This window comes from Dromiciops gliroides, chromosome 6 (genome assembly GCF_019393635.1).
Source record: "Dromiciops gliroides isolate mDroGli1 chromosome 6, mDroGli1.pri, whole genome shotgun sequence".
In the NCBI taxonomy this organism is placed as follows: Eukaryota; Metazoa; Chordata; class Mammalia; order Microbiotheria; family Microbiotheriidae; genus Dromiciops; species Dromiciops gliroides.
This window is the reverse complement of record NC_057866.1, coordinates 50,011,527-50,025,482: the sequence shown is the minus strand read 5'-3', so window position 1 is coordinate 50,025,482 and position 13,956 is coordinate 50,011,527. Positions and strand designations below refer to the sequence as shown.

General features: G+C 40.0%; 1 protein-coding gene across 7 annotated transcripts in view; it reads left to right on the top strand.

Annotated features, from left to right (window-relative positions):
- Positions 1-13,956, top strand: part of NAV2 (neuron navigator 2) — a 452,110-nt gene that overhangs the window by 158,139 nt on the left and 280,015 nt on the right. For all 7 annotated transcript variants that reach the window (XM_043970118.1, XM_043970119.1, XM_043970117.1 and 4 more), the window contains exon 4: positions 2,366-2,438. In XM_043970118.1, coding sequence (XP_043826053.1) covers positions 2,366-2,438 — 73 coding nt within the window. The remainder of the gene's footprint in view (positions 1-2,365; positions 2,439-13,956) is intronic.

Genomic DNA, 13,956 nt, shown 5'->3' with positions numbered 1-13,956 from the left:
CCATATAGGAGGAGGTGGGGAGAATGGTTGTAAGAAACTGTAGGAAGTGTTTCATCATTTCAGTGGTGGGGAGGAAGAAGGGGGGAGGAGAATAAAAAGTTTGCAAAAATGGGGGAAAGAATTGGAGTGATCTTATTTTCTAACTTTTTTGCATTTCACTAATTTCTTCTCAAGAAAACAATGTACCCACGACGACGGTTCATTTTATTATTATTACTTTTTTTTTTTTAGTGAGGCAATTGGGGTTAAGTGACTTGCCCAGGGTCACATAGCTAGTAAGTGTTAAGTGTCTGAGGCTGGATTTGAACTCAGGTACTCCTGACTCCAGGGCCGGTGCTCTAGCCGCTGTACCACCTAGGTGCCCTGGAGGGTTCATTTTAGGTGAGTCAGACATAGAATCAGCCAAAAGTATCCATCCTGTCATCAGGATGGTATACAAAGCATATGGGCACAGAGCAGCACCATCACTGGAGCCTTTTAAAATGGGTAAACAGATTTAGTGAGTTCTCCAATCAATTGATGGGTGGAGATCAGACTGATCCTGTAACTTCATCGTTATAGGGAACTGCTAGATGAGGAGACTCGCTGCTGTTCTGATATACATCAGCACCTTCTCTGCAAGTTATTATATTAGAGAGATAGCTGTCCAAGGCACTAAGGAATAGAGTGAGGTCCCAGGGTCATATAGCCAGGATGTATCAAACGTAAGCCTTGAACTTGGGTCTTCCAGGGGCAGATAGGTGGCATAGTGGATAGAGCACCAGCCCTGGAGTCAGGAAGACCTGAGTTCAAATCCAGCCTCAGACACTTGACACTTACTAGCTGTGTGACCCGGGGCAAGTCACTTAACCCCAATTGCCTCACCAAAAAAATAAAGAAATAAAAAAATTTAATTTAATTTTTAAAAATAAAAATAAAAAAATAAATTGGGTCTTCCTAGCCATGTGCTGGGCCAGCTCCCTGGGCACTGCAGTGCTGCTGTTTGTTGATGGAAAACATTTTAAATTGCTTTCTTGCTATCAGAGTAGAAGAAGCCACTCACAGATTGCCAAGTGTAGAGGGGACTATAGTTCTGCCTTGACCTTGGGCCTGTCTAGTCCAGAGAAGATGGGTAGAAATGTGGAAGACTCACTGCCTGCAAAAGAGAAGAAGAATTAACAAATTGCATCAGGGAGTGAGTTAAACTTCTGTTGTAAACAGTAATCATTTGTTAGTTTATAAGAAACCCTATGAATGGTTTGCTGGTCTCAGTTCAGAAAAATAGTGACCAAGTCTGGGTGTGAATATGGAAACCTGCTAATGCAAACTTCCAAACACTTGTTCACTTATGTCTCCCAAAGGCTTTGCTCAACAACTTATATTTGCATGGTTTGTAGAGAGCTTTAACAGATATTGATTCCAGAATATTATAAGTAGCTCTGGGAAATATGTAATACAAGTGATATTATCTTCATTTAAAAATTAAGAACCTCAAGGTATTAAGAGATTTGCCCAAGAACTTATAGCTAGTAATTGGTCAAGCTTGGGTTTGAATCCAGGTCTCTTTCCACTATGTCACAGTGCCTTACCTTAAGGAAGATCATCTTTCTTTAAAATAATCATAATCATAATGATAATCAGCTTTAACAATTGAAGTATAAACAAGACCTTTATTCATGGATGTGCTCATTGTCCTTCCCTGCATGTGTTTGAGCTTTAGCAGTGACATCAGCACTCCTAGGATTTGAGAGCATGTGAGAGGCCTCCTGCCCCTTTGCTGGTGGGTCCCAGGGAGAGGGAGCATAAAGACAGATGGGTATGAGAAATCGCAGCCCTCCCCAGTCATCTGCAATGCCTGCTATTCTGGGAATTTTGTGAGTAAACATTGCCTAGATACCAGCTGGAGCCTCCAGTTACCATTTTTACATTTCACTGCCTGTCCCAGTGACTGGAAATTTCTGCCAACATGGGCTAGTGGACCAATCTTTCCTCACCTCCAACTTATTTGGCAACCCAGCACATTTTCAGGACCACACTGGAGACAATGATCAAGGCAATCTTGCTAGTTCCACACTGGTTATTCTTGGCAGCCTGGAGAGATGCAAGGCTGCTACTCTGGGAGCCCAGTGACTGGGATGTTAGGTAACCTTTTCCTATGCAAGTACAAACAAAAGAGAGTTACTGACCTACAGCTATCCATTAGGAGGGGGTTTTGTTTGTTTGTTTGTTTAATGTTGGTACACTTTCCTTGTTATCAATCCAAACTGGTGCACAAAGGACTCCTTCTGTTACATGAAGCTCTGGGCACAATGTAATATGAGGTGGCACTGGAGAAAGGCAAACCTTTATTGAATGTCTCTTCTCTGTTGTTGTTTTTCCCCCCTAGATTGAAAACATAGATGCCTGCCTGAATTTCCTGGCAGCTAAGGGAATAAACATACAGGGTCTGTCTGCAGAAGGTGAGTCAGAGCTATCATTATTAAAAATCCATTTTATTGACTGGAAATCTCTCCCTACCCCCGTTGAAAATGGTGGCAATAGAATTGATTCTGGGGCTATCGATGGCCTACCCTGGGTTTTGAATTTCCTTTAGTCCAGATGGTGGCAGAATGGAAAAATATGTACCTCAATTTTGATGGTGTTATTAAAAAAAAAAAAAACTGACCACAAAAATTACTGTGAGAATGAAAGCAGCATCAACCATCCCAGGAAAATTGGAGATTCCTGGCAAAACAGGCTGAGCAGGAAAGCATGAGCTCATTTGGAGGATCATGGAATCAATACTTGGGCACGGTACAACTACGTCTTTTTGTTCTATTTGTACTGTGTTCACCTGTTGTTTACACATTCTGTTAATTATGAGATTAGGCATCTACTACAGAATAAACTCCAAACCTTACAACTCAGGGAAATGAAGAAATGACCCTCTCTACACCTTCCCTTCCACTAGGAAAATGAGTTAGTTTTACTTGGCCTTTTGAAAACGGTGCATGTTATCTTAATGAGATGCAACGGTGTTTTGTTTTTTTTTGAAATCTTGATTAGTTTTTAATTAACCTAAATCAGCTGGCTAATTAGCACATTAGTGTAAGCTAATGGCTCGAGGTTAAATTAGGTATTGGTTGAGGGATGACTGGCCAGAATTTTTACCTCCTCTGAACCAGATAGCCATGGAATCCTTCACTTTCCTTCGTGTTTATAAATAGGAGCAGCTGCCAGTTTCTGATTCTGCCCTAGGCCACTGCCAACTCCCCAAACTCATTATGTCACACCTGCCTTTAGTTTTCACCAAACAGGTAATTTGATTTGGAATTGGGGTGATGATGCCTTTTCTGAGTAAGACTGCCTTCCTGAAAGGATGAGTGTCAGCATCTTCTGGGGATCATAAAGAATGAGGTAGAAAGGGATCAGTAGATGGAAATAGTTGAATGGAATGTATTGCCGGTAAGTTTGCAAACATTGTGAAATACTGTTGGGGAATACCTACTTCCTTGCCTTTCTATTGTGATGTGTTCAATGTTGTACTAGATTGGGATACAGAATGATGAGACCTAAGCCAGTTGGCATGTGCGGGACATGTGTATGTAATGCCGAGAGTAGAGGAAATGAAAATTCTCTTTCAGAGTAACATATTATTTTCTCCTTCTAAAAGCAGATGTTTTGTGAATGCATGAGGTAGGAAGGGGAGGTTTGCTGTCAGCATATTTTCTTCCAAGTGACTCAGAGTGATTTGTCATTGTCCTGGGTTGGAGGGGCTGATTTCAGAGGCTGGAGAGGTGAATCTGTCCTGCCCATTCCCTTCCATTTAGCAGCAAATGCTCTCTAACTGCATGTTTATGACCTAAGCATTACTGTTGTGCCAGTGAAAGATCCCAACTTTCCTATCTGAGTGGATTTTATTGAAGATGTTAGAAAAGGGTGCTGGAATAGAGCTGTCTATAATGTTAATCTGGAACCTATAACAGTCAGGCTTCATGTGTCTTCATGTGAGTGCCCACACCTCGATAGAGCAAGAGCAGAGAATCTTCTGTGATCTGAGGCAAGGGTTGTTCTTAGAGAGAGAGTTCTCTCTTTTTCTCTTTGGCCTTGATGGTTTGGAGAGTGCTAATTGGCCAGAGTCCAAGTGTCTGAGACCATGGATAGTCTCTCTTTTTTTGTTTGTTTGTTTTGTTTTTTGGTTTTTTTGGTTTTTTTTTTTTTAGTGAGGCAATTGGGATTAAGTAACTTGCCCAGGGTCACACAGCTAGTAAGTGTTAAGTGTCTGAGGCCGGATTTGAACTCAGGTACTCCTGACTCCAGGGCCGGTGCTCTATCCACTATGGATAGTCTCTTAATTGTTGATCAGTCTTTTGGACAGGTCTCCCTGGGCGCACATTCAACACCTCAGGTATTCTTAGACTCAGATGGCTGTTATCTGCATGGGAAGCCTCTTGCTCATAATTACTCTAATTATATAATGAATAGAAGCTATGGCTATCTTAGAATAAAGAAGGTTTAGGGAGAGGGGAGGGAAGAGGTTGGTGGATAGAATCTGAGCAGGAAGGCTTTTCATGAAAGTTACAAAGAGGAGGAAAATACTATTGAATTGAAATAGTCAAGTTAAGAGTTTACAAGTGGTTATACCTCAGAGAAAGCTCTTAACCCATAAGTAAAAAAAAAAAAAGGTTATGGTATAGATTATATCTAAATATAAGTGTGGTCAATTACTTTTATTAGTAGGAATTCTTATATCTGTGACATTCCTAATCATAAGGATAGTCACAACAGTCATATAAGGTGCTGGCCAATAAAAAAGTTACTTACTAAGAATGACTATGAGACAGATGCTTTGTTTCACAGGTAAGAAAATTGAATTTTTAAAAAAAATCAACTCTTGAAGTAAATACTTAGGCAAACATGGTTAGGCCAAATTTGGTTTGTAGGAGATCTTGAGGGTTGGTTTTATTAGTGGACTGCAAACCCAGCATGAGTCAACAGTGTATCATGGAAAAAAATAAAACTACTGATATCCCAGGCTTTATTAATTGAGGCATAGTATCCTGAACATCTTCTCTATTAGGTTCAGTTCTGGTCAGCATGTTTTAAGAAGACATTGACAAGCTGAAACCCAATTCAATTCAATAAGCACTTATGAAGGTCCTATTATGTAGATGTTACGAGCCTGGAGAAGGATTCATGTTAACCTGGTTTGTTTGTTTTTAAGTGAAGAGAATAGACTCTATGAACTCCTTGTCAGTGGGTTTTGCTTCCATCTCTGACAAAATTCAAGAATATGTTATTAAAGGGATGGCTAATAAGCAGCTACAAAAAAAATATTGTACTCATGAAGAAACCATCATGAATTCATCAAGAGCAAGTCACAGAAGCAAAGAATTTCAGAGACAGGAGAGACTATAGTGACCATCTAGTGTTAAATAAAATTGATACACTGCCCAAGTGCCTCTCTAGCCTTTGCTACCCCATGCTACTTGTTGATTTCTCCAAATACTAGGATACTTTTTTTTACTTGAATCAAAAATTGGTTTCCGAAAATTTGCAACATTTCTCCTACTTCCAACCTTGGGTGCTGAGCAACAGTCTATTCCTTCTTTCATTAAATAGTCCTTAAGGTTCTTGAAGGAAATCATCATCTTCCACCCTTCTCCATCCCTAAGTCGTTTCTTGTTTTTGTTTTTATCTCATCCTCCTATAACATGATCTTGAAGCACTTCACCATATTAGTGGCTCTCCCCTTGGACCTTCTTCACTTTATCTACGTCCTTCTGAAAAAGTGACATGGAAAACTGAATGCAATATTCCTAATGTAGCCTGACCTGGACAGAGCAAAGATAAGCTGTTACCTCCTTATTTATGGAAGCTATTCCTTATAACAGAGTCCAGGATAACATTAGAATTCTTGGTTGCTGTATTACCCTAGTGACTCATTGCTTGCAGTCCACTATGACTCTCAGCCCTTCTTTTTTTCAAATGAACTTCTGCCAAGTTTTGCCAGATGAATCTTGCTTCTTTTTGATGGGTAGAGCAGGGAAATACTGAAGACATCATTTGTCTAGATTTTAAAGCAGTCTTTCACACTCACACACAAAAAAAGTATGACCCTTGGCAAATCACTTAACCTTGTTTGCTTTAATTTCCTTGTCTATAAAATGAACCAGAGGAGGAAATGGCAAACCACTCCAGTATCTTTGTCAAGAAAACCCCAAATGTGGTCACGAAGAATTGGATGTGACTGAAAAATGACTGAACAACAAGTGAAGAAATATGAGAGAATACAAATAACTGCATTAAAACACAGTTGAACAGTCAAACCCAATGAGTAATATGTAATGATTCAATGTTAATTTGGAAGGAAGTCCATTGTAAAACATTCCTGATTATCTGTGCTTGACCCCCTGCTGTTTAATGTTTTTATCAGTGATTTGGATAAAAGCGTGAATGGCATATTTATCATATTTTCATATTAATACAAAGCTAGAAGGGATAGCTAACATATTGTATAACAATCAAAATCTAAAAAGAACTTGATACGCTAAAATATTGCTCTGAATCTATCTAATTAAGGAAAAATTTTGTAAGGATAAATTGAAGATCTTAAGCTTGACTTCAAAAAAATGAAATTCCCAAGTCTTAGGATGGAGGAGCTTCATCTAGAGAGTAGGTTATCTGAAAAAGTTATGCAATTTTGGGGAACTGCAACGTCAAGATGAGTTGTCGGTGTGATAACAGTAGCTAGAATAGCTAATGTGATGGCATTAAGAGTGTCTAAGATTCGGGACATGATAGTCCTATTGAATTCTCACCTGGTCAGGCCATGTTTGGGATAGTATATTCAATTCTATTTGTGGTTGTTGAAGTGTATTTACAAATACTTTCTATTTTAATATATAATATAAGTTCCTTTTGGATGAAGATTGTTTCATTCCTTTACATTGTATCCCCAGTGCCTAATGTAATGCTTGGCACATAGTAGGTGCTTGTTAAATGTTTGTTGATTGACTCTTCCATTGTAAGAATGATATAGATAAGCCGACCATTGATTGGGATGGTGAAGGGTCTCAAAAGAGTATTCAATGTGAGGATTCTTTGGGCTCTTCTTTCACCTAGAGAAGAAAGAATTTGATAGCTGCCCTCAAGCATTGGAAGGTTGTCGTGTGGACATGGGTTTAGTCTTGGTTGGCTTCATGCCCCAGAAGGCAGAACCAGAATCAGTGGGTCAGCATTATAGAGACTGATGTAGAGTTAATGTAAGGAAAGACTTCTAACAATTAGAGTCATCCAAAAGTATCATGGACTGCCTCTGGGAGTTAAGGGATTTCCTCTTACTGGAGGTCTTCATGCAGAGACCGGAAGGCCATTTATCAAAAAAGTTGTAAAGTTTTCTCTAGGCATCAAGTAAGTGATGGTCTATGTGGCCTCTGAGATCCCATTCACCTCTTTCTTTTCTGTAATCCTGGAAAGTTGCCTTCTTCTTGGCCCCAGTGGACAGAAGTGTGAGCAATGTGTAGAAATTGAAGAGAAGCAGCTTTTGACCTGACATAAAGACAAGCCTCCTAACGCTTAGGACTGTCCAAAAGTAGGATAAGATAAACTAGTTGCTTCTGGATTCCCCATCACAGAATTTTCTATTGAAAAACCACATGTTGGGGATATTGTAAACGGGATTCCTCTCCAGCTTTTGGTTGGCTAAGTGACCTCTAAAGACTTGACCATTTGGGGTGTTTTGTGAGGTTGTGGCCTGTTCAGAATCACGGAGCTACTAAGTAAGTAGCAGTTAGGGTTTGAATCCAGGTGTTCTGACTCAGTCCACAGCTTTCTCTCTCTCTCTGTCTCTCTCTTTCTCTCTGCCCCTCTCCAAACAGATAAATAAAAGATAATTTATCTTTTTATAAATGTGTGTACATCTGTATTTATAGGTAAATAAATAAAATATCTTTATATGTGCGGCCAGAGAATAGATTGTATCATACCTTAAGTTATGGCCCACTAACAGTTGAGAAGCAGAGTGATATAGAAGAAAGAGCTTTAGCTTCAGAATCAAAGGACCCGAGTTCAAATCCCAGCTCTTCCACTTTCTACCTGTGTGACCTGGAGAAAGTCATTTAGCCTCAGTTTCCTCCTCTGTAAAATATGGGATTGGATGAAATTGAGATCTAAATCTAAAATCTTCCTAAGATTTTTTTTTTATGCTGGATGGGGGCCTTTGGGAAAAGAATCCCCATGGACTCTGTTGGATGGGGGCAGGTGGTGATTTACATTGTTAGTGTATTTTTTCCTTGAATTTTTTCCCCCATAGAAACAAGAGAAGAGTTAGAACTTTGTGTGTTTTTCAAAATGTATTTTTACATTTTTAGGGGTAGGTAGGTGGTGCAGTAGATAGAGCACTGGGCTTGCAGTCAGGAAGTCTTCTCCTGAGTTCCAATTGGGCCTCAGACACTTCCTAGCTGTGCAACCCTAAGTAACTCACTTCATACTGTTTGCCTCAGTTTTCTCATCTGCAAAATGAGCAGGAAAAGGGAATGGCAAACCACCAGTGTTCGACTGAACAATAGCAACAAAAATTTATTTTATTCTGTTTCATTGGTTTTATTTTGCTTAGTTTTTATTTTGTTGTCCTTCTCCTATTCCTCATTTGAGTTGAAACTAACAGATCAGCTTTTAGAAACTCCTAAGGATACACACACCTCCGCCCTTTCCCAGTGACTAAAACTGTCAGGGAGATAAGCATGTTTACATCTTGTCTTGTAAGCATTTCAAATGACTTAAGGTCATGTGTCAGCTTGTCTTTTAGGGCACCTAGCCATTGTTCCAGCACCCAAATAACAGCTCAGGGAGGACCCAGTAAAGGATATAGACTGTGGGGCCAGATGGATTCCATTTATGAGATAGATGTGTGGTCAGCTTCTGTGCTGAAGTGGCAGAAGCACTGGGAGTCAGGATACTTGGGTTTAAATCCCATCCTTGATATTACCCATATGACTGACCCTTTGGGCAAATTGCTGAATCTCCCTGATTTCCTCATGTAAAATGAGGGGGTTGAATTAGATCTGGAAAGATAATGAGTTTAGTTTTGGACATATGGAGTTTAAGATGTCTATTGGAGAGCAGCTAGGTGGCGCAGTGGATAGAGCACCGGCCCTGGAGTCAGGAGTACCTGAGTTCAAATCCAGCCTCAGACACTTAACACTTACTAGCTGTGTGACCCTGGGCAAGTCACTTAATCCCAATTGCCTCACTAAAAAAAAAAACAAAACCCACAAACATTGTGGGGACAGCTAGGTGGCACAGTGGATAGAGCACTGGCCCTGGATTCAGGAGGACCTGAGTTCAAATCTGGCCTCAGACCCTTGACACTGTCTGTGTGACCCTGGGCAAGTCACTTAACCCCAATTGCCTCACCAAAAAAAAAAAAAACCAAAAAAAACCCCAAAACCATTGTGGCCTGACATTTTTTTTAAAGATTGCTTATGGAGTTGGCTGTCAATCCTTATGGGACATTCACAAATATAGTTTGAAAATGTAGGGGCAGCTTGGGACCGGCCCTAGAGTCAGGAGTATCTGAGTTCAAATCCGGCCTCAGACACTTAACACTTACTAGCTGTATGACCCTAGGCAAGTCACTTAACCCCAATTGCCTCACTAAAAACAAAAACAAAAACAAAACAAAAAAAGAAAGAAAGAAAATGTAAGAAGAATTGAACACATTATTTTGGATATGACGTATGAGACAAGCCATAAATTTCCCTTTAGCTCTTTCTTCTCCACTCTACAAAAGTCCCTGCCACTACTGTGTTTGAAAATAGGTATGGAGACTGGCTCTGTGATTTCTTTGATGTACAGAACTCTCACTACTTTATCTATAACTTGTAGTTTTACAAAGTCACCTTGAAGAATTACCTCAAGTAGAATGTAAGTCCTTTGAAGACAGAGGTTTTTTTTTTTTTGGTTCTGTCTCTTGTTTTCCCCAACCTCTAGTGAGTTTTTTTGTTTGTTTGTTTGTTTGTTTGTTTGTTTGTTTGTTTTGGACAATGAGGATTAAGTGACTTGCCCAAGGTCATATGACTGGTAAGTGTCAAGTGTCTGAGGCCAGATTTTAACTCAGGTCCTCCTGACTCCAGGGCTGGTGTTCTGTCCACTGCGCCACCTAGCTTCCCCCTCTCTAGTGAGTTTTTAATAATGTTTGTTCAATGACTGAATGAATTTTGTTCCAAGTACTTAGCATATTGCCTTGAAAATAGTAGGTACCAAATGCCACACATCTCATGTTAATTTCGGCCCCATACTTTTTGGAACATATCATACCACCATTATGTATTTCCAATATTTAGCCAATGGCCAAACATCTGGTGATAAGCCTTTCTGAACTTAGCCAGGCAAGTTCTCCAGTGATAATAACTCAGTTTATAGCTGGTCCATTTTCAAGTCTTTCAAGTGCAGAGAACCTGCTAGAACTTTTTGTCCTTGAAGAGTCCAAGGTCAGGGCCATGCCCCAGTGAGGCATTAAAGAAGAACCAGAGGTTGCTCAATGAATTTTTGCCTCCCAGTTATAAAATTCTATTCATCGTAAGTAGGGATTGTTTCATTATTCATACTTGAGTCTCCACTACCTGGCACAGTGTCTGGCACATAGTAGGTGCTTAATAATATCTATTGATTGATTCTGTTCCCATCTTGCTTTCTACTTAAAAAAAAAAAAGAAGAGAACAAGGGAGAAAACCCATTGGCAATATCCTAAAGCAACAAGGAGATATGAGGCTAGGAATTGTTTCATTCTTTATATTTGAATCCCCAGCACCTAGAACAATGACCAGCACATAGTAGGTGTTTAATAAATACCTATTGATTAACTGATTAATTTTGTTCCCCTCTTATCTTCTGCTTTATAAAAGGAGAAAATAAGAGGGAAAAGAAACCACTGGCTATGTCCTAAAGCAACAAGGAGATGTAAGGTTATATATTCATGAATATATATTAGTAGAAAAGTCAGCTCTAAAGAGTAGACCAACCAGGATAGATATGACACTTTTTTAGAATGGTAGAACTAGAAGGCACCTTAGAGATGGACTTTGACCATCTTGTTTTGTCATTGAGGAAACTCAGGTCCCAAAAGTGCAAATGACTTGCTTTATATACAACTATCAGATCAAGGAATCATCAAATAATGGAAGAAGGAGAATATACCATCATGCATCTAGAACTGGAAGGAACTATAGGTCATCCAGTGAAACCCCTTTATTTTCTGAAAACTTAGCCTGGAGACATGAAGTGATATGTCTCAGTTTAATCAGATAGCAATTAATCAACAAGCATTTACAAGTGCTTAATATGTGCTAGGAACAGGGCTGAATACCAAGGATATAAGGGGGGGATCTGAAAAACTTCCCACCCCCCAGGAATTTATATTCTAATGAAGGAGACCACAAGTAAATAAAGGAAAAGAAGGAAGATATCTGCGAAGAAAAAGGCTCAAATGGCCAAAGGGACCAGTAAGGCCTCGCATTTTAGCTGATTCTTGAACAAAATAAGGCAGAGGTGAAAAAGGAGAGCATTTCAGGTATGTTGGGGGTAGTGGGCGACGAGTGTGAAGGCACAGGGATGGGAGAAAAGAATATGGATTTGAACCCAGGTGTGTCAAACTCAAATAAAAATGGATCCCCGGGGCAGCTAGGTGGTGCAGTGAATAAAGCACCGGCCCTGGATTCAGGAGGACCTGAGTTCAAATCCAGCCTCAGACACTTAACACTTACTATTAACCCTCATTGCCCTAAAATATTTTTAAAAAGAAAGAAAGAAAGAAAAGAAATGGATCCCCGTGGGCCACCTATTGACTTAGAAAACCACAAAGGAACATTATCTATGTTTTATTATATTTTTATTTATTTTATAAAACATTTCCCAGTTATATTTCAATCTGGTTTGGGCTGTATTCATGCAGATTTGACCCCTCTTCTCTCACCCCGAGTCCAGTGCCCTTTTCCATTCACTAAGCTTCCTGTCACCAGTTTGAATCAGAGGCTGATTGCAGTCATCTGTAAGTACAGATTAATGATATGGCTAGCATTGATTTGGGTGCTTTTGACATTTGTCAAACATGTACAAATATTATCTTTATCTCTCTTCACAACAAGTCTAATAATAATGATGATTGTAACTAACAGTTACATAGTGCTTATTATATACTGGCACCATGCTGAGTGCTTTAAAATTATTATCCCATTTGATTTGTTGAACCCTGAGGGGTAGGTGTTATTATTATCCTCATTTTCCAGATGAGGAGAATGAGGCAGACAGAGATGAAATGACTTACCCAAGGTCACACAGCTAATTAGTATGTCAGGTAGGATTTGAACTCAACAAGTTCAGCACTCTCTCCACTGGACTTATCCACTGCTGCTTATCTACTTCCTCCTTCTGACCATTTGGCTCTTCCCAATGGAGAAGGAAGCAAAGATCTGGGGGTTTAGAGTTCTACCTCTCCTCCCTTGCCCTGGATACTGTTTCCTGTGTCCTATGGGTTCAGGATCAGATCATTATGTGAACAGTTGCCCACAGCTAAGGTCCTCACTTTCATGGCATTTGGACATCTTTACTGTAACATTCCTCAAGACATAGCTGCCTTTCCAGATAATTCAAAATAGCAAATCCCTAATGGAAGCAAGAATAAAGGCTGAGAAAGGGAAAGTTAGGCAGTAGAACATTCAGGTGACTAAAATAACTAACAGACCCATACATACTCAAGGAAGGAATTTACTCCTGTGTATTGTTTCCTTTCCCGCCCCCAATCTCTCATCGTAGACCTCCTGCACCTTTAAGAGAGTTGGAGTAAAGGAAGCTCCAACAGGAAGTAATCCAGACTGTCTTAATCAGCAAATCACATCAGGGTTTGAGTACAATGGCAAACTGCCACTCCACTCTCTAATGGATAAGTGAGCAAGAAGAGGGGCCTGTTGTAAACATGTGGCCTGCTCCTGAAAGGAGTTCATTCATATATTTATCCCCATCACCACCCCCACACACTTACTTCTCCTTGGGACAAAATGCAAACTACTCTTTAGGCAAGATTCTCTGCTCACTAGGACCAGGGATGGGTTTCCTTCCCATTTATCTCCCTTTGGAGAGGGAAAAGCCTTCTGTGGCTTATTTATGTTGCCTCCCCTCCCTCTATCCTTCCCCCCACAAGTAGTAGGTTGGAACCAAAAGGAATTTGCTCCCCCTTTTTCTAGGAGCCCCATTCCTGGTCTTTTCTTCCTGTTGGGTGGCCCAGCCCCCATGGGTTAGCTGTCTAGGATCAGGTGGAAGACCCACATATCAGATGTCTGGTTTTAACTGAGAGGGAATTGCTTAAGGAACAAAAAATCACTTGCTTTCATTTGCCTCCGTCTGTTAACAAATATTTTATTCCTGTTCTGTTTCTTGTTATGAGCAGCTTGAGAGAGATGGGATTTATCATCTGAAAATAAATCCATTGTACTGTGAGATCCTTTTCCTGGTTTTCCCTCCCCTTGTTCCCTTTTTAGAAATAAAAAAGAGACCAATTTTAGGCCAGCTTCTAAGAAAACATTGGATGTAAAAGAATAGTTCCCTGAAAACAAAGTATTCCTTCAACAGCTCCCAGTGCAAACTGTATGGGACTTGAGTTCAGGTTTACCTAAGATGCTTGCCACCTCTGTGAACTTGAAGAGCTCACTTTAACCCCCATGGGTCTCAGTTTCCCCATTTGTAAAAAATGGATTAGACTAGATGGCCTCTGAGTTCCCTTCTAACTCCAGAGCTATGTTCCTATGATCTAAAATGAGGAAGAACTGCACTTAGGTGAGTATTGGGCAAGAGCAAGGCAAGAATAATTGGAACTGTTTTGGTCATTCATGGGATCTTCCATCTCCCTTCTCCTTCATCTTATGATTTCTTCCTCATAGAGAACTCTTGAAGAGGAAACTGGCACCTTCCCTGTAATTTATGGTCTTGAGGAGTTGCCTAGGG